General features: G+C 39.7%; 1 protein-coding gene across 3 annotated transcripts in view; it reads right to left on the reverse strand.

The window, feature by feature from the left end:
• The window catches only part of LOC121865889 (probable ATP-dependent RNA helicase DDX10), a 28383-nt gene extending 11262 nt beyond the window's left edge, over positions 1 to 17121 (reverse strand). For 2 of the 3 annotated variants that reach the window (XM_042365439.1, XM_042365438.1), the window contains exons 1-13: positions 17034 to 17121; positions 15898 to 16051; positions 14617 to 14781; positions 13952 to 14152; positions 12294 to 12444; positions 11512 to 11633; positions 11086 to 11207; positions 10037 to 10238; positions 8888 to 9050; positions 7841 to 8027; positions 6498 to 6674; positions 5227 to 5384; positions 4195 to 4442 (exon numbers count right to left, since the gene is read on the reverse strand). In XM_042365439.1, coding sequence (XP_042221373.1) covers positions 4195 to 4442; positions 5227 to 5384; positions 6498 to 6674; positions 7841 to 8027; positions 8888 to 9050; positions 10037 to 10238; positions 11086 to 11207; positions 11512 to 11633; positions 12294 to 12444; positions 13952 to 14152; positions 14617 to 14781; positions 15898 to 15915 — 1914 coding nt within the window. In that variant the 5' untranslated portion in view covers positions 15916 to 16051; positions 17034 to 17121. The remainder of the gene's footprint in view (positions 1 to 4194; positions 4443 to 5226; positions 5385 to 6497; positions 6675 to 7840; positions 8028 to 8887; positions 9051 to 10036; positions 10239 to 11085; positions 11208 to 11511; positions 11634 to 12293; positions 12445 to 13951; positions 14153 to 14616; positions 14782 to 15897; positions 16052 to 17033) is intronic. The other variant, XM_042365440.1, reaches the window with a different exon arrangement.
• Positions 17122 to 22339: the final 5218 nt, after the last annotated feature.

Here is a 22339-nt window from a genome sequence, read left to right on the forward strand (position 1 = left end):
TCACACGTCCCTGGAATTTTTTCCGGGTGCAAGGGAAAATTTTCCGAGAGTCTTTATATTTCGCATCTCGCACGGACAGACACAGAACTGTATTTATTAATGCAAACACCACAGTTCATGTACGGTAGCTATCTGTGTAGCTGGGGTCGATATGCTCTGAAATTTTACGTGTGACTAGTGACAGCCCTCATCTACCAAAATTTATCGTCCATGGTCTCATATTGTTTCCTGCAAAGTAGGCACAGATAGTTGTTTTAGCAACTACATATATTGTAAATTAACAAAATATACTACTGTATACATTATGCTGCTGTCTTGAGCTTGTGATGCAGGCAGGCCAAATGGTGATATTATGATACAGGATGGCCTGCCTTAGTCCTGCACAATCTCCTGTAGCAAGGGTTGCTAATTGTCACTCTGTCCTCCCTCCAATAAGAAGGGATTGTACACAAGCCTACATTAGGCATACACTGTCCACTCTGCTATGTACAATACTGTACAGGAATACCCCAGTTACTGCCTTCTTAAAAGTCATTAAAATTAATGAAACTGCAAATATCAGAGCAATTTTCCCCAGTCGTTCTTTAGATTGCCAAGTTCCAACTGGGCTGCCGCTTTCTTCTTGCAGAACGTATCAGCCTTGGTCCGAGACTGAGGGTTGTTCTGCCGGTCAGTAAAAGGAGCACGCGTATCATCGATGAGTACTTTGATTGCTGGGTCATTTTCATCAAACCAGTCCTGGTGTATTCTTTTGATCTGGCTGAGGGTCTCTCTGCAGGTTTTAGTCATAACAGTATTAAGAGTATCCCATTTGGCACTGGGATTCACGTTGTTTGCTGTTGGGTTATTTATAAGCCCATGTTCGAGCTGCTCTCTGAAAGCATGTGCTACTGTTGTATCCTCCAGACGCTTAGTATTAAAACCTCTTCTGGAGGCTTGGTGCCTTCACCGTTTTGAGGCAACATGAAGTGAGCTTGGATCTGAAGAGTCGATGATGAGTGTCACAGTGGTCTGAGCCACGCATGGCATGGGTGATGAGGACATCTCGGCGATTCTTTCTCTGAGTGATGTACTCAATGAGATGCCAGTGTTTGGATTGTGGGTGTTGCCACGAACCCTTGAACTTGCCGGCCTGCCTAAACAAGGTATTGGTGATAGTGAGATTGTGTGCAACACACTTGCTGAGGAGGAGTAGGCCGTTGGGATTACACTTGCCTAGTTCATTTCTCCCTATGGTTCCCTGCCAACTCTGGCAATGAAGTCGCCAAGGAGCACACCCTTGTCTTCTCTGGGGATAGAGGTTAGCACTCTGTCGAGGTCAGCGTAAAAGGCCTCCTTGAAGTCATCCTCTGCATCCAGTGTTGGGGCGTATGCACTGATGAAGAAGGCATGACACGAGGGATTCAGTGGGACTCGAAGCACCATGAGGCGCTCGTTGATCCCAATAGGCATTTCAGTTAGCCTGTGTAGGATGTGTTGGCAGATGGCAAAGCCAACTCCATAAATTCGGTTTCTCTCCACAGGAGGCTTACCATTCCAGAAGAAGTTGTAGCAAGACCCCTGTTCTGTGAGTTGGCCCTCATCTGGGAGCCGGGACTCACTGATGGCTCTTATGTCGATGTTATACTTAGCCAGCTCTTTTGCCACAAGGGCAGTTCTTCTTTCAGGATGCGCATTTGTGCCAGTATCCAGAAGGGTCCTGACACCCTACACCACCCACAGACCCCTACACCACCCACAGACCCCTACACCACCCACAGACCCCTACACCACCCACAGACCTCTACACCACCCACAGACCCTACACCACCCACAGACCTCTACAACACCCACAGACCCTACACCACCCAGACCCTACACCACCCACAGGCCCTACACAACCACAGACTACACCACCCACAGACCTCTACACCACCCCACAGACCTCTACACCACCCACAGACCCCTAGCACCCACAGACCCCTACAACACCCACAGACCTCTACACCACCACACAGACCCTTACACCACCCACAGACCCTACACCACCCACAGACCCCTACACCACCCACAGACCCCATATATCACCTAGTCTCTACATCACCCACAGGCCCTACAACACCCCACAGACCCCCTACCACCACCCCACAGACCCGCTATATCACCCACAGACCTCTACACCCACAGACCCCTACACCACCCTGGACCTCTACACCACCCCACAGACACCTACACCACCCCACAGACACCTCACCCCACAGGCCCCTACACCAACCACAGGCCCTACACCACCCACAGGCCCCTACACCACCACAGACCCCCAGCACCACCCACAGACCCCTAAAACACCCACAGGCCCCTACATCACCCACAGGCCCTACATCACCCACAGACCCCCTACACCACCCCACAGGCCCTACACCACCCACAGACCCCTACATCACCCACAGACCCATACACCACCCACAGACCCCTATGCCACCCACAGGCCCTACACCACCCCACAGACCCCTTACCACCACCCCACAGACCCCTACACACCACCCTGAACCCCTACACCCACAGACCCTACATCACCCACAGACCCTACACCACCTGAGCCACAACACCACCCCAGACTACACACCCCACAGGCCCTACATAACACCATCTGTGAGAGTACTACACCACGTGAGCCCCTCATAACACACCATCTGTGAAATTACTACACACATGAGGCCTCATAACACCATCTGTGAGGTACACCACGTGAGGCCCTCATACTTAGAATTACTACACCACGTGGGGGCCCTCATAACACCATCTGTGAGGAGTGCACGTGAGGCCCTCATACACCATCTGTGACCTACCGCGTGAGGCCCCTCATAACACCATCTGTGAGGGGATTACTACACCACGTGAGGCCTCTCATAACACCATCTGTGAGGGAATTACTACACCACGTGAGGCCCCTCATAACACCATCTGTGAGGGAACTACTACACCACGTGAGGTCCCTCCTAACACCATCTGGGAGGGAGTTACTACACTATGTTTTTGCTGTTCAACACCTACAATAATCTGTATATTCACTGTATGTTCCTTCACCTTTCTCTAATGAAGGCTTTTGTTAAACCACCAATGTATGTAATAAGTCATTTATGTCCAATGTATATTTTCAGCCTTCGGGCTGCAGAACTTTTTCAATAAACCGTCAATTATTATTATTTACATCACCCACAGACCCCTACATCACCCACAGACTCCTACACCACCCACAGACCCCAACACACACACACTCCAACATCACCCACAGACCCATACATCACCCACAGACCCCTACATCACCCACAGACCCCTACATCACCCACAGACTCCTACACCACCCACAGACCCCAACACACACACACACTCCAACATCACCCACAGACCCCTACACCAGCCACACACATGGCTGAAGAATATTGTATTGGCTGGGTGCACTGGACCATAACTAAGTTTACAATATCAATAAATGAAGCATTTGTGGGAAGGATCAAGCTCCTTGCTTTAGCTTAAGTCCATAAAAGTGTAAATGGGTTGGATTTGGGAAACAAGAACAAAACTAAATACGTACATCAATAATATAATATCATATTCACCTATTTTTTTATATTATGTCTGCCATCTTACACATACAGTATATTTAGATCTTGCCAGAAGCTAAGAAAAGGACTGTTCTTGAAGGAGAACGTAAAGATTAATGTTTTGACACCTAAGCCCCAAAAAAGGGTTCAGGTTCATCAAGATTAGAGTAAATGACAGAATAAGCCTACAGAGATGCAAAGACTTGGGTTTGTTAAGTCACGTGATACTCGCCACTGACCCTTCATCCCCAATATACAGTAGGCCCTTCGAAGAGTCCAATGGGAGATCTGCCAGACAATTCTAACAAGATGCATGAGGTAAATAAACCTATTGCACAAAAAAAAAACCCTGACCTTTGATCTACTGATCAACAAGGAGTTTCCATTCCCTAGGAGCAAGAAATCTAATTAGTATCATGTTTCTCAGTGTATGAACTCAAGAAACCAAAATTTTATTCCTTGCAAAAATGATCTAATCTACGTAGTGAAACTTTAAAATTGTAAAAATTAAAACATAATACGTACAGTATACATCAGTAAAAAAAAATATAGCATCTGTGTGATGGAGTTAAAAAGCATTCTTGAGGTACACAACAGAAATTAACTTTACCTGTTCCTTGGCAGGGTCCAATACCATTTCACCTTCATCATCAAATACCACTCTTTGATTAAGTTGCAAATTCTTTTTCAGAAGTTTCTTGATTACCGCTACCTTGGTCACAGGCTTCTTCTTGGGATTTAATTTTGGTCCATCCTGAGTAGCATTGAGGTCTGGCTCCTCCAAACTATCTTCAACAATAACACTGTCTTGTGTTTTGGAGCTACTGAGGAATTCCTCATCATCATCATCAGAGTCATCTGTTGATAATGTAATGCACCAAATAAGAAACTGTAACTGCTCCATTAAGATACAGAGAAAGCTTGCAGGTAGCAAAACTGCCAGATAAAATAAAGAGGCCCTCTTAGACTGAAGGTACTTTCCTTTAGCCATTCAAACTTTTAAAGAAATCCATCTACCTCATGAAACATGATGAGTTTTTACTTGAAAAGATTCAGGGCAACGTGAGTGTAAACTTCAAATCCGTAAATCCCAACTGAAGAAGACGCCAATGGTCTTTAAAATTGAACAGTACAGTATTACCTAAACACATATTACTGTTTCCATCTTTTGATGTGAGTTTGACTTATATGCTGATTATTTGGCTTTCAACAAGCTATAGGTATTGCATAACATCAATTTTGCAGGAGAAAGAAGCCCGTAAAGGGATATTTTTCAGCATAAAGACTCAGGGAGGCAGATAAGTCAGGGGTCAGGAGGTCCTGGGACAGTGGTACCATAAAGGGTGAAAATCTTTATTAAAAAAACAATGGCATTTATACTGTACTCTATGTTCAATACAGTACAACAATTACAGATTAAATTTGCATAAAAAGGGAGTTTAGGGGCACAGCCTTTCTCTAAGTTTTGTGCACTAGTGAGCTTTATGTAATCCCATGAGCATCATTTATTAAGCACCAAAGAAAAGAAAATCTAATGGTTCACAAACTAATGACATCAATTGCGGCCTAACATAAAATGTATAAGTATCGTATGTAACTCAAAGTACAATTATAAAACACATAATAAAAATATTAGCCCTACCTGCTCCAAAGTCTAGTGTGGTGAGCTTAGGTTTGAACGATACGTCTGATTCCAGTTCTGGTTTAAGTGTATCTGCTGTAGTACTTTTCTGACCAAACTTCTGCTTGAGTTTCTTTTCCAAAAATCTTATCCTGGGAGTGACAGCCAATCCCAAAGACCTGTTGAAATGAAGCAAAAACATCTACATGCACTGATACCATTAATGAATATAAATGTACAAAATTCTATACTTTCTCTTAAAATGATTCACAGAAGGATGATACCATTACAGGGCTAATTTTAAACACTAGGAACCTTCTGTATGAAGATGGACTATGAAAAATTAATTTGCACGGGGGGGTGATATGATCCAAATATGCAGATGAGATATATTGGAAAGTGATATTAGTAACATCCTACAACTTACAACAGTGTAAGGAAACGACTCTCTAAGTCAGAAAAAAAACCTCATCCCCGGAATTTTCCGGACATCAGGAAAATTTTCTTTGAAGTTCCAGAAATTGCGCTTTACATCATCTGTCGAACCCGGAAAGAAATCCCCCATCCCTGGAATTTTCTCAGAATTTTCAAGAATGATGTAACATACTGTATTATTTCATCTCTCAAAGCCGGAAAAAATCCATACCCGAAATTTTCCGGGTACCAGGAAAAATTTCTTGAAATTTTCCAGAAAATATACCTCTCAGAAAATTATTCCCAAAGATGGTGGGGATTGGAGCGTTCGAGATACAGTACTGGGATGCCGGATAAATGGTCCCAAACCTCCCAGTGCCTTTATTTGAGGCTAGGCACTTTGATTTTTTTATGATAAATATAGTTGGCAGTCAAACGTGTCTGGTCTTACTGGACGTTGCAAAGGATATCTTTGTATTATGAACTTGCTTTGTGATCTGGTCAAATAAGGAGTGCCATGTGCAGTGGTGGTTGATCATAACTCATAGTCTCCTAGCCATCTGTTACAGCCACAGCTTCTCATACCTCCCACCACACATACACACTTATTTTTCTGGGGTGTGGGGTGGTGGGGTGGGGTAGGTTAATCTTTTATCACCTTTGTTGGGTTTCCCTGAGGGTAAACCTGATGGCCGCAGCAGTGCATTATTCAAAAGGTATTGAGACTACACCAGGTTACAAAATGAAGGGAAATAAAGTAGGTATGGACAAACTGGTAACACCATATGCCTCCTACATTCCAATGTGAGAGGAAAAACAGTGGGACAGGTAGAATTGATCTATTCAACAAATTAATTAAGAAAGAAGTCTACACTTACCGAGCAAATGCATCAAGATCAACAGCGGTGACATCAAACACCTTCTTGTTCTTCATTAGAGCCAAGTGTTTCAAATAAGCCTTAAATGCCCTCACTGCCTCCTCCTTCAGGTTTGAATATTTACTCAGGATTATTTCAATCTTGATATTGATGCTCTGCATTTTTGCAGGGTCAACACTGTGTGGAGGAGGAAAAACTTGTCATTAATTGAAATCATGTTACATTATGAAAATCTTCTACTAGTACAGTAAATCAAAATACAGGAACCTCTGTAATCCTATACAGTAAGAAAAATATCTCAAAAATATATCCATCAATAAATTACTCCCCATCTAGCACATTTTGTACCAGTCAATTTTGTTGATCCTCCTTTCCATCTAGTTTCTTGTACACAACAGGCATTTATCTTTATAAGGCTCACTTAATCTTCCCCAAACAGAACAACGTTCAGACTTCCAACTCCCAACCCAACTACAGTATGTCAGGTTGCTCTACTTTGCTTTCACACAGTTTTCTTTGGTAGGCACAGTGTGTAGGAGATTTTTGCATAAAGAAAATTAGACCAAGTGATTTTTGGAGATGGGTAACAACTCAAGTGTGATCTCCCATCACTGCTCACAGCCACAAATCCAAGTACACTACAGGCATGCTAGAGAACTTAATGCTGTAGCAAAATCAGTCCAACATGTGGAATTACTCCAAGGGTCATTACGACAAATTATCAAAATTATTATTTTTTTATCCCAGATCCTTAATCAGTGTGTTGGGAGTACATATACTGTATAGGGAGTGAGATTTTGGAAAAATTAAACAATAAATAAAATAAAAATTAAGCCAAAACACATTTTCTCTTTGCATTGAGAATTAACATGTTTAACAACTAGTTCTGTATACTAAAAACACAATATATCACCACTGAAAAATTACAGGTGGCAAGTAATTAGTGTTGGAAACAAATGGAATTATTTAGTCAATACAAGAAAATTTTACCTTGTGTCGATATATAAAACAAAACAAAAATTAGACACAAGCTTACGATATTTTGAACATTGTACTTGTGTGTTACAATGAAAAGTGACTTAAATACAATACGCAATATCAATTACATTCTTCTAACCTGACAGAAAATAAAGCACTAAAATACCATGCAATTCTATAGTACAGTACTATGATGTCCCTTTAAGACCATAATGTTCAAATTAAAACAAGATGTGGACTCCTAAATTTATGTTCCTTGAGTGTAAGTATACATATAGATGCAGCTTTTTTGTTACAATAGAAACATCAGTATCTGTTTTGAGGATACAACAGATGTACTACTTGACAGGGAACAGTACACTTACTCTATTTTATCAACAAGAATATTTTTGGTACCCAGACAAGTTAACATTGCCTGCTCCTCTGAAGGTGTAAGGAGAAGGATAGCCTCCCCATTCCTGAAAAAGCGAGCAGTTCTTCCAACACGATGAATATATGCTGTCACGTCCTCTGGGCAGTCTGCTTGAACTACCCAATCAACAGCTGGAATATCTGTAAAGGTAAAATCTCATTATTGTATATCCTTGTTTAATGCAAAATTACATTCATTACTGACCCCAGATTCTCCCAGTTGTCTTTTCACTGCCTGAATTAAAACTTCTCTGTTAGCAGAGAGAATGTAGTAAAAAAATTATTTTCTAAGAAGTGAATGTACTGTCTGTAGAAAAGATCGAAAATAGAATGGCAAGATAAAAGAATGATATGAAACTGCAGTGACTAATAAATCAAGGATGGATTATACTGTATAATGTTAATGGGTCAGCATTGCAAACATACTGGTGAGGTTGAAGAAAGGCAGGATGGTTGAGTGAAGGAACAAGTGGAATGAAGGATATATAATTGTGCATGAACTATTGAAATTTTGCAATAAAAATGTACATGAGGTTTTGATAATTACTATTATTATCACCACCATTAATCTGAAATACCTCTCAGTTCTGAATTACATATTTAACCCTTTCACTGCCATTTTCACACTTCATTTTATTCTGGTTACCACCAGATGCTTTTTTTCAGCTTAGGGAAATCTCCAGCAGCCAAATGGGTAAACTAAATTATATATTATGTAATACTTATTGTGTTAATTTTTATAATCAAATAAAGGAAATGGAATAAATAAAGTAATTAAGGTAATAAGGAAAGTGTAAGAGAGTTGGAGGTGTTGGTAAACCATGGAAACTCTTCCTTTAATTGTTAATTCATTCTTACTTCTGTTATGGCCCTGTCCTGCTACAAAATGTCCCTATTAACATCACTACTAACTTATTAATATTAAATCAATTCACTATCAGATATATCCAACAAGACAGAAGATGGACAAGTAGTGATATCTAACAATCTATGGTTCTCACCTAGACCTCTGGCAGCGACGTCAGTTGCGAAGAGTACGGCACATTTCTTCCGGCAGAACTCATCATAAATTGCCATACGCCTTAACTGATGCATGGACCCGTGAAGACCCATTACCGATAAACCTGGATGAAGCTTGCAGAACATACTATTTAAAAACTGCACCTGAAATTACAAATATAATCAAAGTTATATACTGTACCAGTAATACATGCATATTTATTAACCTACAGTAGGATTAACTAATTACTCGTGTACACTATACAATACCTTAAGCACTGAATCATGGTCTTCAACAATTATATAAGGCTATTACAGTACAGTACAGAACACTTCAGTATGTCCATATACATCCTATCCATGGTTCCCCATTACCTGATAATAATTATAATTACCAATGATCTTTCTGTGATAATGTTAATGCTTAAGGGTCAACCTTTATACTGGATGCTGGGTTTTGTTAACAGTCATTTGTTCACTAGCCAGCACATTATTGACATTGTTGTTTGTTTCATAATAACTTGTGAATACCACATTAAAATGGCTGTTGTGGTGTTCTACTCCTATTACTGTATAGTAAAAGTCTCAAGTATCTTCAACCTTGACTTCCCCTGATGACCCTGAATTCATCTACAACACATTTCTGCAAACCTCACCTTGGAAACAGATATATGAGGACTTTTTTTAAGTACAAATGCAATTTTTCCATTTCTTTTCAACAATTTCATGTACACTGTATATAATACATGCAATATATACGTGTAAAAACCACTACATGTATAACAACTGTTTATTAACCATAATTAGGTGGATGAATTATGCAATATCAATCATAAATTTTTTTTATCTAAAATACAGTACAGTACTCACAAATCTTAACATTTTGGATGAAAGAGGTCATAGTGTGTGTGTGTGTGTGTGTGTGTGTGTGTGTGTGTGTGTGTGTGTGTGTGTGTGTGTGTGTGTGTGTGTGTGTGTGTGTGTGTGTGTGTACAGTCGCCTCCAGGTGTGATGTTACCCCCCTACCCCTTGTTTACGTTCATTATGTACTGTACCGGTATGTGTTTTCCTGCACCAAAGTACAGTAGCACACAAAGAATCACCCCAAACACTGTGATGGCCTTCTTTACAAGAATATAAAAATATCTTACTTGTTTACATGTTGCTAAAAATACTAGAATCTTGTGTTTCCTGTGATGTCTGATGAATGACCAGAGAAAGGTGAATTTGTCATGAACATCACAAATAACATAACTCTCCTTCAGGCTTTTTGGCGTTGAGGTCTTTGAATACTCATGGACAGAGCAAAACACAGGGTTGTTGCAGCCAGCACGGATTAAATCTTTTACATCTCTGAAAAAAGAAGCGGTGATAAATTCCAGTCTAAAACTTATGTGAATATCTTCTAGTACTAAAATACAAACTTATCATAAAACTATAAATGCATTCTCAAAACTTTTCGGTATAAAGTGGAGCTCACTCTTCCCCTCTCAAACTCTGTTCCACCTTCTTTAGAATGTACCCTACCTATCTTTAAATTGCTCATGATGAAATTACAATAACAATGAATTAAGTTTTTTGTATTTCTGTTTCTTTTCTACAAATTCACAGCCTTTATCACTATGTAGCAAGATGGTTGTCATAAAAAGCAAAAACAAAATATCCTTTCACTTTTATTCATTCACCCTAACTACAATGCCACACACATAAACCTTATGACATGCCTTCCTTATATCTCAGGTGCTCCACAACTTCCTGGATGTCCATTCCCATCAACCTAATTTCCTCTAGATCTTCCCCTCCTCCTTCCTATCATCCATCTCCACATTATACAGTACACTCTCTTTACCAATTCCTTACAGCCACAATTAAAAATACTATAATACACTGGTGTAAAACTCTTGTACTGATAGTGTTAAAACACCCCACACATTGGGTAGTTTACAAATCCATATCTATGACACTTTATCTAAATTAACTGATTCTACCCCTCAATATAAAATTGTGGCGAGAAGTCAACCTGCATGTGATTAGTGACGCACGCGCACACACACACACGCACATCATATAAGTACAAAGAACTGATGAAGTTAAATGTGAATGTGTCACGATACCAAAATGAAATGACAGGAATACATGTAAACACTTCCTCAAGCATTAAATCAAGAATTGTAATGACCACTAGAAGCTGTGTACTTACCTAGTCTGTGTAGCAGAAAACAAAAGAGACTGCCGATCAGAAGGTAATTCCTGAAGGATGCAGTTCATGGTGTCTGCAAACCCCATTGACAGGCACTGATCAGCTTCATCTAATATCAACATCTGTGACACAAAAGAACACATGTAGCAAGGCGACTGTATAAGAAGGTCAACTAATTTTTTAATAAGTTCCAGTCAACATTGTGAGATGTTTTTGGCTTTTTAACTTGTAGACTTATCTGGCTATCCCTAAGTTACCAAGCCAGATAATGTACAGGACAATAAATGAGTTGATCAAATGTCATTTCAAGGGAGCCACAAAAGGTTAAGTCATATAAAATCTCAATAATCCTGTATTTTAATCTGCTTTCTAGTATTATTAAATTTACAAAGAAACAATGACCTGAACATTAAAACTGTATCTCACCTGGACATTATCTGATGTAAACTCTGGGTTCTCCGTCATGTGTTGCAAGAGACGGCCGGGTGTGCATATCATGATATTGCACGTACTAACACGGTTCCACTCATACTTTAAATCTTTCCCACCTATAAATATTGCAAAAAGAATCTGTAAATATTGGCTTATATTTTATCAAACAAGCATAAATTTGCTTTTCATAAGAATCTGACACTTCCTAATAACTATGTACTGTAGAATATTCCATAGTTATTCTTAATATACAAATCTTACCCCACTATGATGCAGGATGACTGGACAGAGGCTGATCACCTGGTTCTTAGCATTCAACAGTTATTAGGTTATCCCAACTTATCCTAAACACATGGTAGGATTCACCATAAAAGTAGAAGGCAAAGTTGCTTTCTACTCTTGAACTGAATTATTACAAGCCCAAAAACTCTATACTACCGTATCCCTAACATTCAACTTCTGCAACAACACTTCAACTTAACTCCATCCCATCATTACATCAGGTGTTTTCTTAACCATATAATAGTATGAGAAAAGAGATATATAGGTGTTACAGTACATGGTAACTGAGCTTCAACATTAGGTCAAGTCCACAGTATACAATCAATTAAAAATTTCACTGTCTTGAACAATTATTAAGCAACAGATGGTGAAAATAAGCAATAGGGCTGTATTCTTCTGACAAAACATACTATCAAGCACTAACAGTTAAATACAAATATTGCTACTACAGCACCGAGGAAGATTTATGGCATAGGAGTATAATTGACATTTACCTATGACAAGACCAGCAGAGAAGTCATGTTCCTTTCCCACTTTCTTCAGCACCTCAAAAATCTGGTAGGCTAATTCTCTTGTTGGGGTGATGACCAGAGCCCCAAGACCATCCATAGGTGACCATCTTTTGCAGTACAACATTTCTAAAAGCTGGAATATAAAAAGCACTGAATTACAATAAAAATCCACCGATAAATATTACTTAGGGGAGGAGTAATACAGTATACACAACTACAAGACCCATCCAGAGCTACAATTTCTGTATCCATGACTTTTAAATTCATATTAGATGAATCCAGTGAGTTCTGCATAGAGATGGACCCTAGGCATGCCCTCCAAGTATTAATGTGTACAGTACGTAATTTCAATATACTGTAACTATTAAAAAATATCTTTAATCACTAAAACTAAAATTTATATAATCTCTTACAACCGATATAATAAAAAAAATATAAAGAACTAAAGGTAACTTACATAGATGATGAGAAGAAAAAATGTGTTTCACCTGTTAATCCCTTTTCTACAGAGATACCACTTTTAATATTCTATTTGGGTAATGCCAGACGCTTTTACTCAGGTTGGAAGTAAACCCATACAGCTGGGGTTAACAGTCAAATTTGCTTTTTTCTACAGGGATTAGCCCACTCAGACACTCAAATAGTGTATTAATTAACATACATTCCTATAAACAATAAAAACATACAGTAACATAAAAGTACAGTGCTAAACCTTATTTCAATAAAAATGTCAGTCCATGAATTCTTCAATTTTTATTTTATTTTATTTTATTTCAACATTTCTCTTGCTGAAGCGAGATTTACAACCTGAAACGACATTGAATAGTTTATCAATATTTTCGTAAATTCATCAAATTAGCAATTTTTATTAAAAAAAAAAGCAGATACAAAGTGAAAAAAGGTGTACTGTAGCTGACAGTGTAATCAAAGACGTAGGCTATCAGCTGACCCTCAAACACAAACCTAGGCACCGTCAGGTTACCCCATGTAGGATTATCATATTTTCTGAATAACAAAGAAACTCAAACAATATCAACATAAATCAATGTTTTTCCAAGCATTGAAATTCATTTTATATATAAGAATTTCCTACATCAATACAGGTACTCCTTGACTTACGACTGCCGTAGTCGTATAAAATATTTTTCAAATTACGTATTTTCGAGTCCCGACGTTAGTGATTGCGCTGTGTATTGACAAAATTTTCGTTTGTAATTCCCTTTAAAATGGCTGGCAAGTGTATAAGTGAGAGTTCTCGTGGTGCTGAGAAGAAAAAGAGACACCCATTTTAGATTTTCTATGTATTTTGCCTTTTCGACTTACGACCTGGTCGTTCATCCCTAACCCCATCGTAAGTCGAGGACTAACTGTACATGTTAAATTTTTTAAAATATGAGTAAATTAAGTTACGGTGTTTGTCACCTTTAAACAGTAATATGAAGGTAACAATTATTATTGTATACATGTAAAGCTACATAACCATTTACTTAACTTAACATCTTAAATCTAAGGAAACTTTAGTAACTGAAGAAAACCTGGATAACACCTTCCTCACCAGAGGTCGAATCACACTACAGCTGTATCACCAGCACCCTAGGAACTTATGTTAGAATTATTACTAAATCAATGATGTTACTTACTGGAATGATAAACGCCAGTGTCTTCCCAGAACCAGTTTTTGCTGCAGCTACAACATCAGTGCCATGAAGGGAGAATATGAGAGACTGCCGCTGTACCTTGGTGGGCACTGTAAAACTGCCATCTTTAAGTCCTTTCAGAGTTTTTCTACTTAAAGGCAATTTTGCAAAGCTCAGTATTTCTTCAGGACTTATGTTGGCAAGCTGAAAATAACAAAACCTTTTATGTATTAAAGATCTTTTGTTCTTACCATACGGGCATTGTAATCCATGCTGTACTAATCTATTTTAAGAAGAGAAATATGAAGGATGAGCATCAATAAATGTAAACATCTAATACAGTACAGGCTAACCCATTCAATTCACAATGTACCTCAAACACATCTGGATGGTGTCAAGCACAATGAAATTCAGTAAGTGCTACTGTAGGCAACTGAAAATCGTACATTTCCAACATGAGAATTTGAAATGATATTAAACTACAGTAGATTCTAAAAATAATCTTATTGCCTGTACTATATGTCATCCATCTACCGGTATATAGTAATTGTAATGTGAGTCTAAAATATCTTTTTAAAATATGTTACAAAAATTCTGGAATTTGCCAAATCCCATATAAAAAATTTGAACTGTGATAAAAAATGTACCCTAGACAAGAGTGACCTTACCTCTGTTTTCCTATTTTCTAGGTTATCCACCTCTTCCTTCTCTTTTGCAGATCGCTTTTTCTGGGGATTAAATTGTGGTTTTTGGTACTTTTTAAAGCCTTGCTTCTTACGTGGACCATTTGGCCTGTTCAAACCAGACATCTTTGTTTGGGCACCTTGATCGTTCTGCAAAAGTGAACAAAAGAAATAAAGACTAAACACCAAAAAATATATGAAGTACTGTACATTAATCACAACAAAACAAGCCCCTGCAGCAAGAATTGAGGATGTACTGTACAGTATTAGATTTAACAACCAATATCTCTACATTTTCAGCCCTTGTAAATACATTGGTCATGATCATCAGTGTCCTGGTCTCCCCAGCACTTTTCTGACTAACTGGGAAGGATAGTAGAATAAAAAAAATATTTCTCTATAAATGTACAGTCGACCACAGGAATAAATATACAGTACACACTATAGCTGTAAGGTCCGAAAATGGTCTGGTAACGTGGAAACTGCGCATCCAGACGCATGATGAAACTCCCCCACCTGTTATCTCTAAATAGTTTCTGTTTCCCCTTCTTTATTCTTATATTTACTCCTCTTCCTTCCATTACACATCAAAACACCAGTTAAAAAAAGTAGGGTAAGAGAAAAAGTGGGGGAGGAGGAGGGAGCTGTATGATAACTGCAATCCCATTTGGCAACAAGTTTGCTACCATTGGATACAATATATTACTTGTAACATAAACACAAGACAATAGTAAAACATTCACAACAAATGTCTTTATAACATATATGTAGGAATAAAACATAAATTACAGGTCATTTTGTAATTTTGTCTGTTCTGTTCAGGACAGTGTTACCAGATATTTTGTCTCAAACACAAACCGTAGGTGTATACTTATTCTTGTGGCCGACTGTACAAGGAGTGAGTGAGTGAGACAGGATATAGTGTTTGGTGAAGGGTTAGGAAAAGCAAGGGGGGGGGGGATTGTTGAGGTAAGTGATTCTCCCTCCCATGGCATTTAATCCTCTTGGCCCTTTACCATTTCTACCTCAGATGATACAACAATATTTTAAATATTATTCTGTACACATAATTAGCAGATGACATGTGCAGATAAAAAAAATAAATAAATGAACCCAGTGGCATCAATACAAACTTGCTACATAAATTGAAATAAGTTTGCAATAAATTGGAATGCAGAATACTAAATAATTTTTCAAGAGTAGTGATGAGCCAGGGAAGGTGTGTGAAAACTGTAACTAGAGAGTACAGTACAGTATTACACTTACCTCTGTTTTATTTTCCATCTCTTCCTTTATTTTTTCACTTGGTGTTTCTGTGGCTTCAACTAAGGTTTATGGTTCCCTTTAAAGACTCACTTAATCACAGGAAGCATTTTGTCTGTTCATACTGAATATCTCTTGTTTGATCAACTGGACCTCTCTGTAGGATTAGACCAAATAAATTAGACAAAATAATGACAAAATAATGATTTAATGCATAAAACTATATCCAGTATCAGTGAAAAGTTGTTCCTTACCTCAGGAATTACCCATATTCATCTTAAGAATGGCAATTTATATATTTGGGCTTTTCTTAATTTTTTCCTTCGAGCAATTCAAAATGAATCAACAACAGCTGACCTGTCATTTTCCCTTACAATGTGTAGTGGTTGCAATAGAATTGCCAGTGATTTGAACTTGCTGAATATTATTAGGTGTACAGTAAATCAAGTCTAACAGCCTTATTTTATTTTAATATTTTATAAACATTTTGTAACCAAAATATATGAGGCGCTTAGAGCCAGAGTAACAAATCAACCAACCCCCAGATATCCTAATTTGTGTATGAATGAGTCCATCAAGTGTTTCTTTACCATATCAGATGGTAAAAAGTGGGGATAGTCACCTTAGCATTAGAGCAAGATTCCCACTGAAAAGGAAATGTTTCCCAACCTTATGAGCTGGCACATGAATGAGCTTATGAGAGGGATACTTGAAGTTAGACCTAGCCTAACATAACCATCCTAACCCAGCCACAGCACTCAGGAACTATATCTAACCTAACCTAAATTCCTAAGATTCCCAGGAAGATCAAAACGCTTCTGTACCCTAGGATATTCTTGGGTAACTCATCACTAATTTACAAGAGAAAATATGAATCTTACCAGTTTTATACAGAATCTGATCTAACTTAACCACAAGTACTCAATTCCCCTGATGTACTGTATGGGTACTTAAATGAAACTCACCATACAAATACATATAGCTGGCACATAAGGTATTCATCATATACATGCCAACTAAATGAATATACCAGTCCTTCCTTTATCAGACAGTGAAAGAAAGTAATACTGATCTATTTTAGTTAAGCAAAGAGTAGACACAAATACTAAAACACCACAAATAATACAACTTTTTCTCACCTTCACCCCTCCAACACGTGAGCCACGACATACACTGTTTACATCATATCATTCCAAGTTAAAAATATAACATAATTATTTCCCATTATGAAACTGGATAGCTAATATATTTTAACGTATCAAATGAATAATTAATAGTTGTATAATAATCCTAAATACGCTTTTATTTCCGAGCAAGATTTTAATTCAGCTATGAACTTGTTTGAGGTCACCTATATTTTGTGTTGTGATCAAATGGTCTACACGATCTATTTTTTCCCTGTAGGATTTTATTAATTAAGTTTGTATAAATGTGTTAAAATGGGGTTATATCTAAATTAAACCGACTTTTACTTTCATCCTTTTCGCCACTGATCGGCTCGTTAGCCGCTTGGGTGGTCGGTTACGTCACTGTTACGCACTGTTGGCAAGTGCTGGGCATGTATTGGCTCATGAATGTATCTGCTGTACCTGCGCCAGTGTTGGTAAGGTCTGGTCTTGAAAGAGCTCACACTTGGTGCCGTCACAACGCTCTCTGGTAGATTGTTTCAAGAGTTTATAATTCTCACTCAGAAAAAGTTTGCCCTCACAGTTTTCTGGACTTTGTGGCTTCTTCAACTTTGAGCTGTGACCCTTTGTAGAGCAAGCGTCCACCAGCTTCAGGTATGGACACTCGACTGAGTAATTCCCTCTGGGCTCTGAGATGTTTATAAACTTCAATTAGGTCCCCCCTTGCCCATCTACAGTATACGCTTGGCAATTGCAAGCGTTCTAATCTCTGAAAATATCTGAAAAGACAATCAACTTGAAATCTGTAAATGTATAGGGAATGTGGTATTAAATCTGGCATAGTTTCCCTTACACCCGTTTTCTATGAACAATTTACAATGGTAAACTCTGGCTCGTCTAACTTATTCAAGCTGACACTAATTAATTGTTATGTATGGCGACCCTTTCTTAATAGAGTTAATAAGTTACCAGTTAGGGTATGAGTCAGTTAACAATGCCAATCGTAAGTTTTTTTTTACCTATCTACAGTACGTTAGGCTTGATAGCCAAATTTTTGGTCAGTAGGGAGGCAGTCCAGGGGCAGATCCAGGAATATCAAAGAGGGGAGGGGTCCAAGAAATTGTGGGTGGGAACGTAATGGCGAGCACAGCGAGCACAACCAGCTAGGGGTTCTGGGTGGGGGCGCTTTAAGCCCCCAGAAAAAATTAAATCTGACCAATATTATGGGCATTTTGAGGCTATTTTGACGCCATGTGCACTTGATATTAGGAGATATTCTATACAAAACGCCTGACTACAATACTGCATTAAAGAAAAAGTCTTGTAATTTTCTAATGAAAGGGGGATCCGGATCCCGATCCGCCCTTGAGCAGTCATCCATTGAACATTACTAAATAATAAATGTGTCATTCTTGCAGTACCATAGTTTTTTTGTTTTTGTTTTTATCCTCTTCACCACTGATCGGCTCGTTAGCCGCTTGGGCGATCGGTCACGTCTCTGTTACGCACTGTTGGTGTAACAGAGACCATTGAGAAACCTTATCGAATGTTTTCAAAAAGTCCAAATAAAATATCTCTAATGTCCGCCCCCAGACGCCTACTATACCATACAGACATTGTTCATCGTGGGTGAGGGAAGTACTGTGATGACATCCAGGCAGGCTGTTTGATAGTGTAGTAATGTATAAGTCTACTGTGAAGATGGAAGCAAATCATATTGCTTTTGAATGTAATCAGTGACCGACCTCAACCATAATCTACTAATTTCTAACCAGTAACCTTATGGAACTGTTCTCAGTTTGGTGGTAGTAAGGAGAAGTGTTGGGAAGTTAGACGACTAAGAAACATCAATAAGACGTTATTGAGGTGATAATTATAACAAAGATCAACAGACTAGCCTCAAGTGTTGGGAAGTTAGACGACTAAGAAACATCAATAAGACGTTATTGAGGTGATAATTATAACAAAGATCAACAGACTAGCCTCAATATTAACAGATAAATCAACAGGACGAATTTTCACCACCTGTTAACGGAGAGATTAACAGTTTGTTTGCCAAGTACTGACCGCAGATCAAAATGTACAGTATACCACCAATCGGAGAGGTCTGGCGGTCACAACTTTAACGAGGTTTGTGTCCCGGCGGGTCCGAATATAGCTTTCCCTTCTCAGAATACAAAATAGTTAAAATTTATTTACAGTATTTATTATAAAAACAAAGGCGAGGGAAGAGCCAGGTAAAAAAAAAAAGATCGTGGTTGATTAGGTTTTATTGTGGGATGTAAAAAGAGGCGGATTATCGTGAACCTGATGACCCATAAGATAGTGAGACCGTAGCTCACCCGTACCTAACTCACCTACAACTATACATGAATACATATACAGTATACATCCATATACACACTGAATATGTAAGAAAAACACATATATTTCATACAAATATTTCGTGTGCAATTGTATAAAGGTATGCACGATAAGTCCAATAGAAAAAAACGGCATTACCAAATCAGATTATGCTTCCATTTAAATGAAAGAACACCCAGTAAAGTGATCTGTGTTTATCATTATTAAAACTACAATAATGAGCCCAACCATATTACTTTGTCCAGGTAATGGAAACTATACGCACAATTTAACGACTTTTTTTAAACTGTTGATATACACATGTGGAGTGCGATGGCCAAGTGGATACAGCATACTGTACATCCAGCTGTGAATGGGATACCCGGTTTTACAGTAAGAGAAATGAATGGCAGTCGAGCGCAGTGCAGTACCATAAAATAAAGGGTTTGTGTACAATGTGGTGTATTCGAACTATCCGAAATGTCGTTATACGCCTTCTGGACCCACCACCACGTTCATACACGACATCAGTGTCAAATAAATGCAGTTAACATCAAAATATATAAAGTATAATATTTTATTGGTGTTAAGTTTGTGACCCTCACTAAAGTGCGTTTTTTCCCAGCTGAGAAAAGATGCCCCGCCCCCTCCTCAAGAGTTACAGCTGATTAGCTGTTGCAAACCTGTCCGATTTTGTCCTGAAGTAATGATGTATTTTTAAATGAGTTTATTCATAATCGTTGGGATAACCGTTTCTGACGAGAAAGATATTTAGCAAAATTATATAAAGATACATACATTCATTATTTCAAACATAAGCACGTAGGACGTTTATCAGAAGTATTATACAGTACACGGATTAACTGTTAAACTCTGGCCGGGCCGGTGGAAAGTTGTTTGGACACACTTCCTAGCCCCCCTTGGTCCCTGTTCACCTAGCAGTAAAGTAGGTACCTGTTGTAAATCGAAAAGTTGCGAATTCGTATTCAGGGAAAGTTGTTGGAGTTTCCAATACCTTGCTGACAAACACCTATGACTCTTCAAGCTTCTACGCCCTTGACCAAAAACCTATGACCCTTCAGGCTTCTATGCCCTTAACTCATGAGACATAAAGGCAAGCATGAATTTAGCATGCTTCCCAGATGGGCGCCGTAAGCGCTGTGAGCGCTTCATCCTGCACCGAATGTAGAAGGGTGCCCAATAAACTAAAAAAAAAAAGAAACCCTCTGGTAGCAAATTCACGCTTTCGGGGGATGCATTTAATAATACTTAATTTTTCCACAATAAGGCATACTAAGACAAATTACGTATTAGTATTACTAAATTATGCAAAAACAACATTTTTAAAGATCAGAATCACATTGAAATATTACACGACCGTTAGCAGAGGCGGGGAAAATATGTTGTTTGAAATAATGAATGTATGTATTGTAGGAATTCGTGGTATAATGTTGTCTAGCACTCAGGATGGATGGAAACTCTAAGGTGGTTTTCTTGTATAATATAAGTTATATGATAGACAGTCTGGTGCTGGAGGTGCCGTGTGGTGAGGAGCTGCTCAGTAGAGACGTTCGGTGAGTAGCGTGTTGAAGGAGGTAGATGTGCAGGAGCTTCGTTAGAGAAGATGTTGCCTGTTGCTGGCCTCCTGGTTGAATGAAAGCTGGACAGCGAGGAGCTTGCTGGAGGTGTTGCGTGTTCAGGAACCGAGAGCAGAATGAGAGAGCTGGTCGGTGAGGACGCTCAGAGAAGGACAGTTGGTGGGTCGCCATGCTCGCCGGCGGGAGCGAGGACCGCCAGGCAGCGGCGGAGGAGGTGTTGCTTGTTCAGGAAGAATGGCCAGATTGAATCTCAATGGAGAGACAGAGCTTATATACCCAGCAGCCGTGAGTCATCTATGAGTCATGTAGGGAAAACCCGAGAAGTAACCGGTCTTTGGCTCCGTTGCTAGGATACTGCGGCATCTGGTGACGCCGCCGCCTGGGCCGCTAGTTTGGTTGCTAGGGAAGATGGTAGCAGCTGGTGGCTGCGGCTATGCAGTTGTAGGCAGTTGTAGGGGAGACGTCCACTACAATACTCCCCCTTCCCTCCAGGCGGTGTAGGAGACTTGTTGTCTGTAGAGTTGCTTAGCACATGTGAGGCAGACCGGGCGGTGCATGCCACATGTGAGAACGGCGATGGCGTGAATGAGCCGATCGCTGAATACAACTGTCTAGATACACACTATCTGTGGGAGAAGGGAAAAAAGGGTGTGTGGAGGCGATGAATGTTGTGCTTCCCTCACGACAGGTACAGAGTCGTCAGATGCGCCTGCTGGGGTGTGTGTGGGCCTGGGTCAGGAGCAGGGGCTGCGTCAGCAGAGGCGGATAAGGGCTCGTGACAGCAGCTGGGTCCACGACAGCAGCAGGGTGCAGGACATTAGCAGGGAGTACCTGAGGGAGAAAAGAGGGGTGTGTGTGGGTCCGCACTCAGGAACAGAGGCCGCATCAGGGGCGGCAGGGGTTACTGCTGGGCCGGGGTCGGCGTCTGAGGCAGGACGGGTGTGCTGGGGTCGGTAGGATGTGGTGCTTGGGGCAGGAAGAGGAGCTGGTGTCTCCTCCATCCTGTGTGAGTGCTTATCTCCCGGAGTCACCATTTGTAGGGTTACGGGATATAATGTTGTCTAGCACTCAGGATGGATGGAAACTCTAAGGTGGTTTTCTTGTATAATATAAGTTATATGATAGACAGTCTGGTGCTGGAGGTGCCGTGTGGTGAGGAGCTGCTCAGTAGAGACGTTCGGTGAGTAGCGTGTTGAAGGAGGGAGATGTGCAGGAGCTTCGTTAGAGAAGATGTTGCCTGTTGCTGGCCTCCTGGTTGAATGAAAGCTGGACAGTGAGGAGCTTGCTGGAGGAGGTGTTGCGTGTTCAGGGACCGAGAGCAGAATGAGAGAGCTGGTCGGTGAGGACGCTCAGAGAAGGACAGCTGGTGGGTCGCCA

Source organism: Homarus americanus, unplaced genomic scaffold (genome assembly GCF_018991925.1).
Source record: "Homarus americanus isolate GMGI-L3 unplaced genomic scaffold, GMGI_Hamer_2.0 scaffold50745, whole genome shotgun sequence".
Taxonomy (NCBI): domain Eukaryota; kingdom Metazoa; phylum Arthropoda; class Malacostraca; order Decapoda; family Nephropidae; genus Homarus; species Homarus americanus.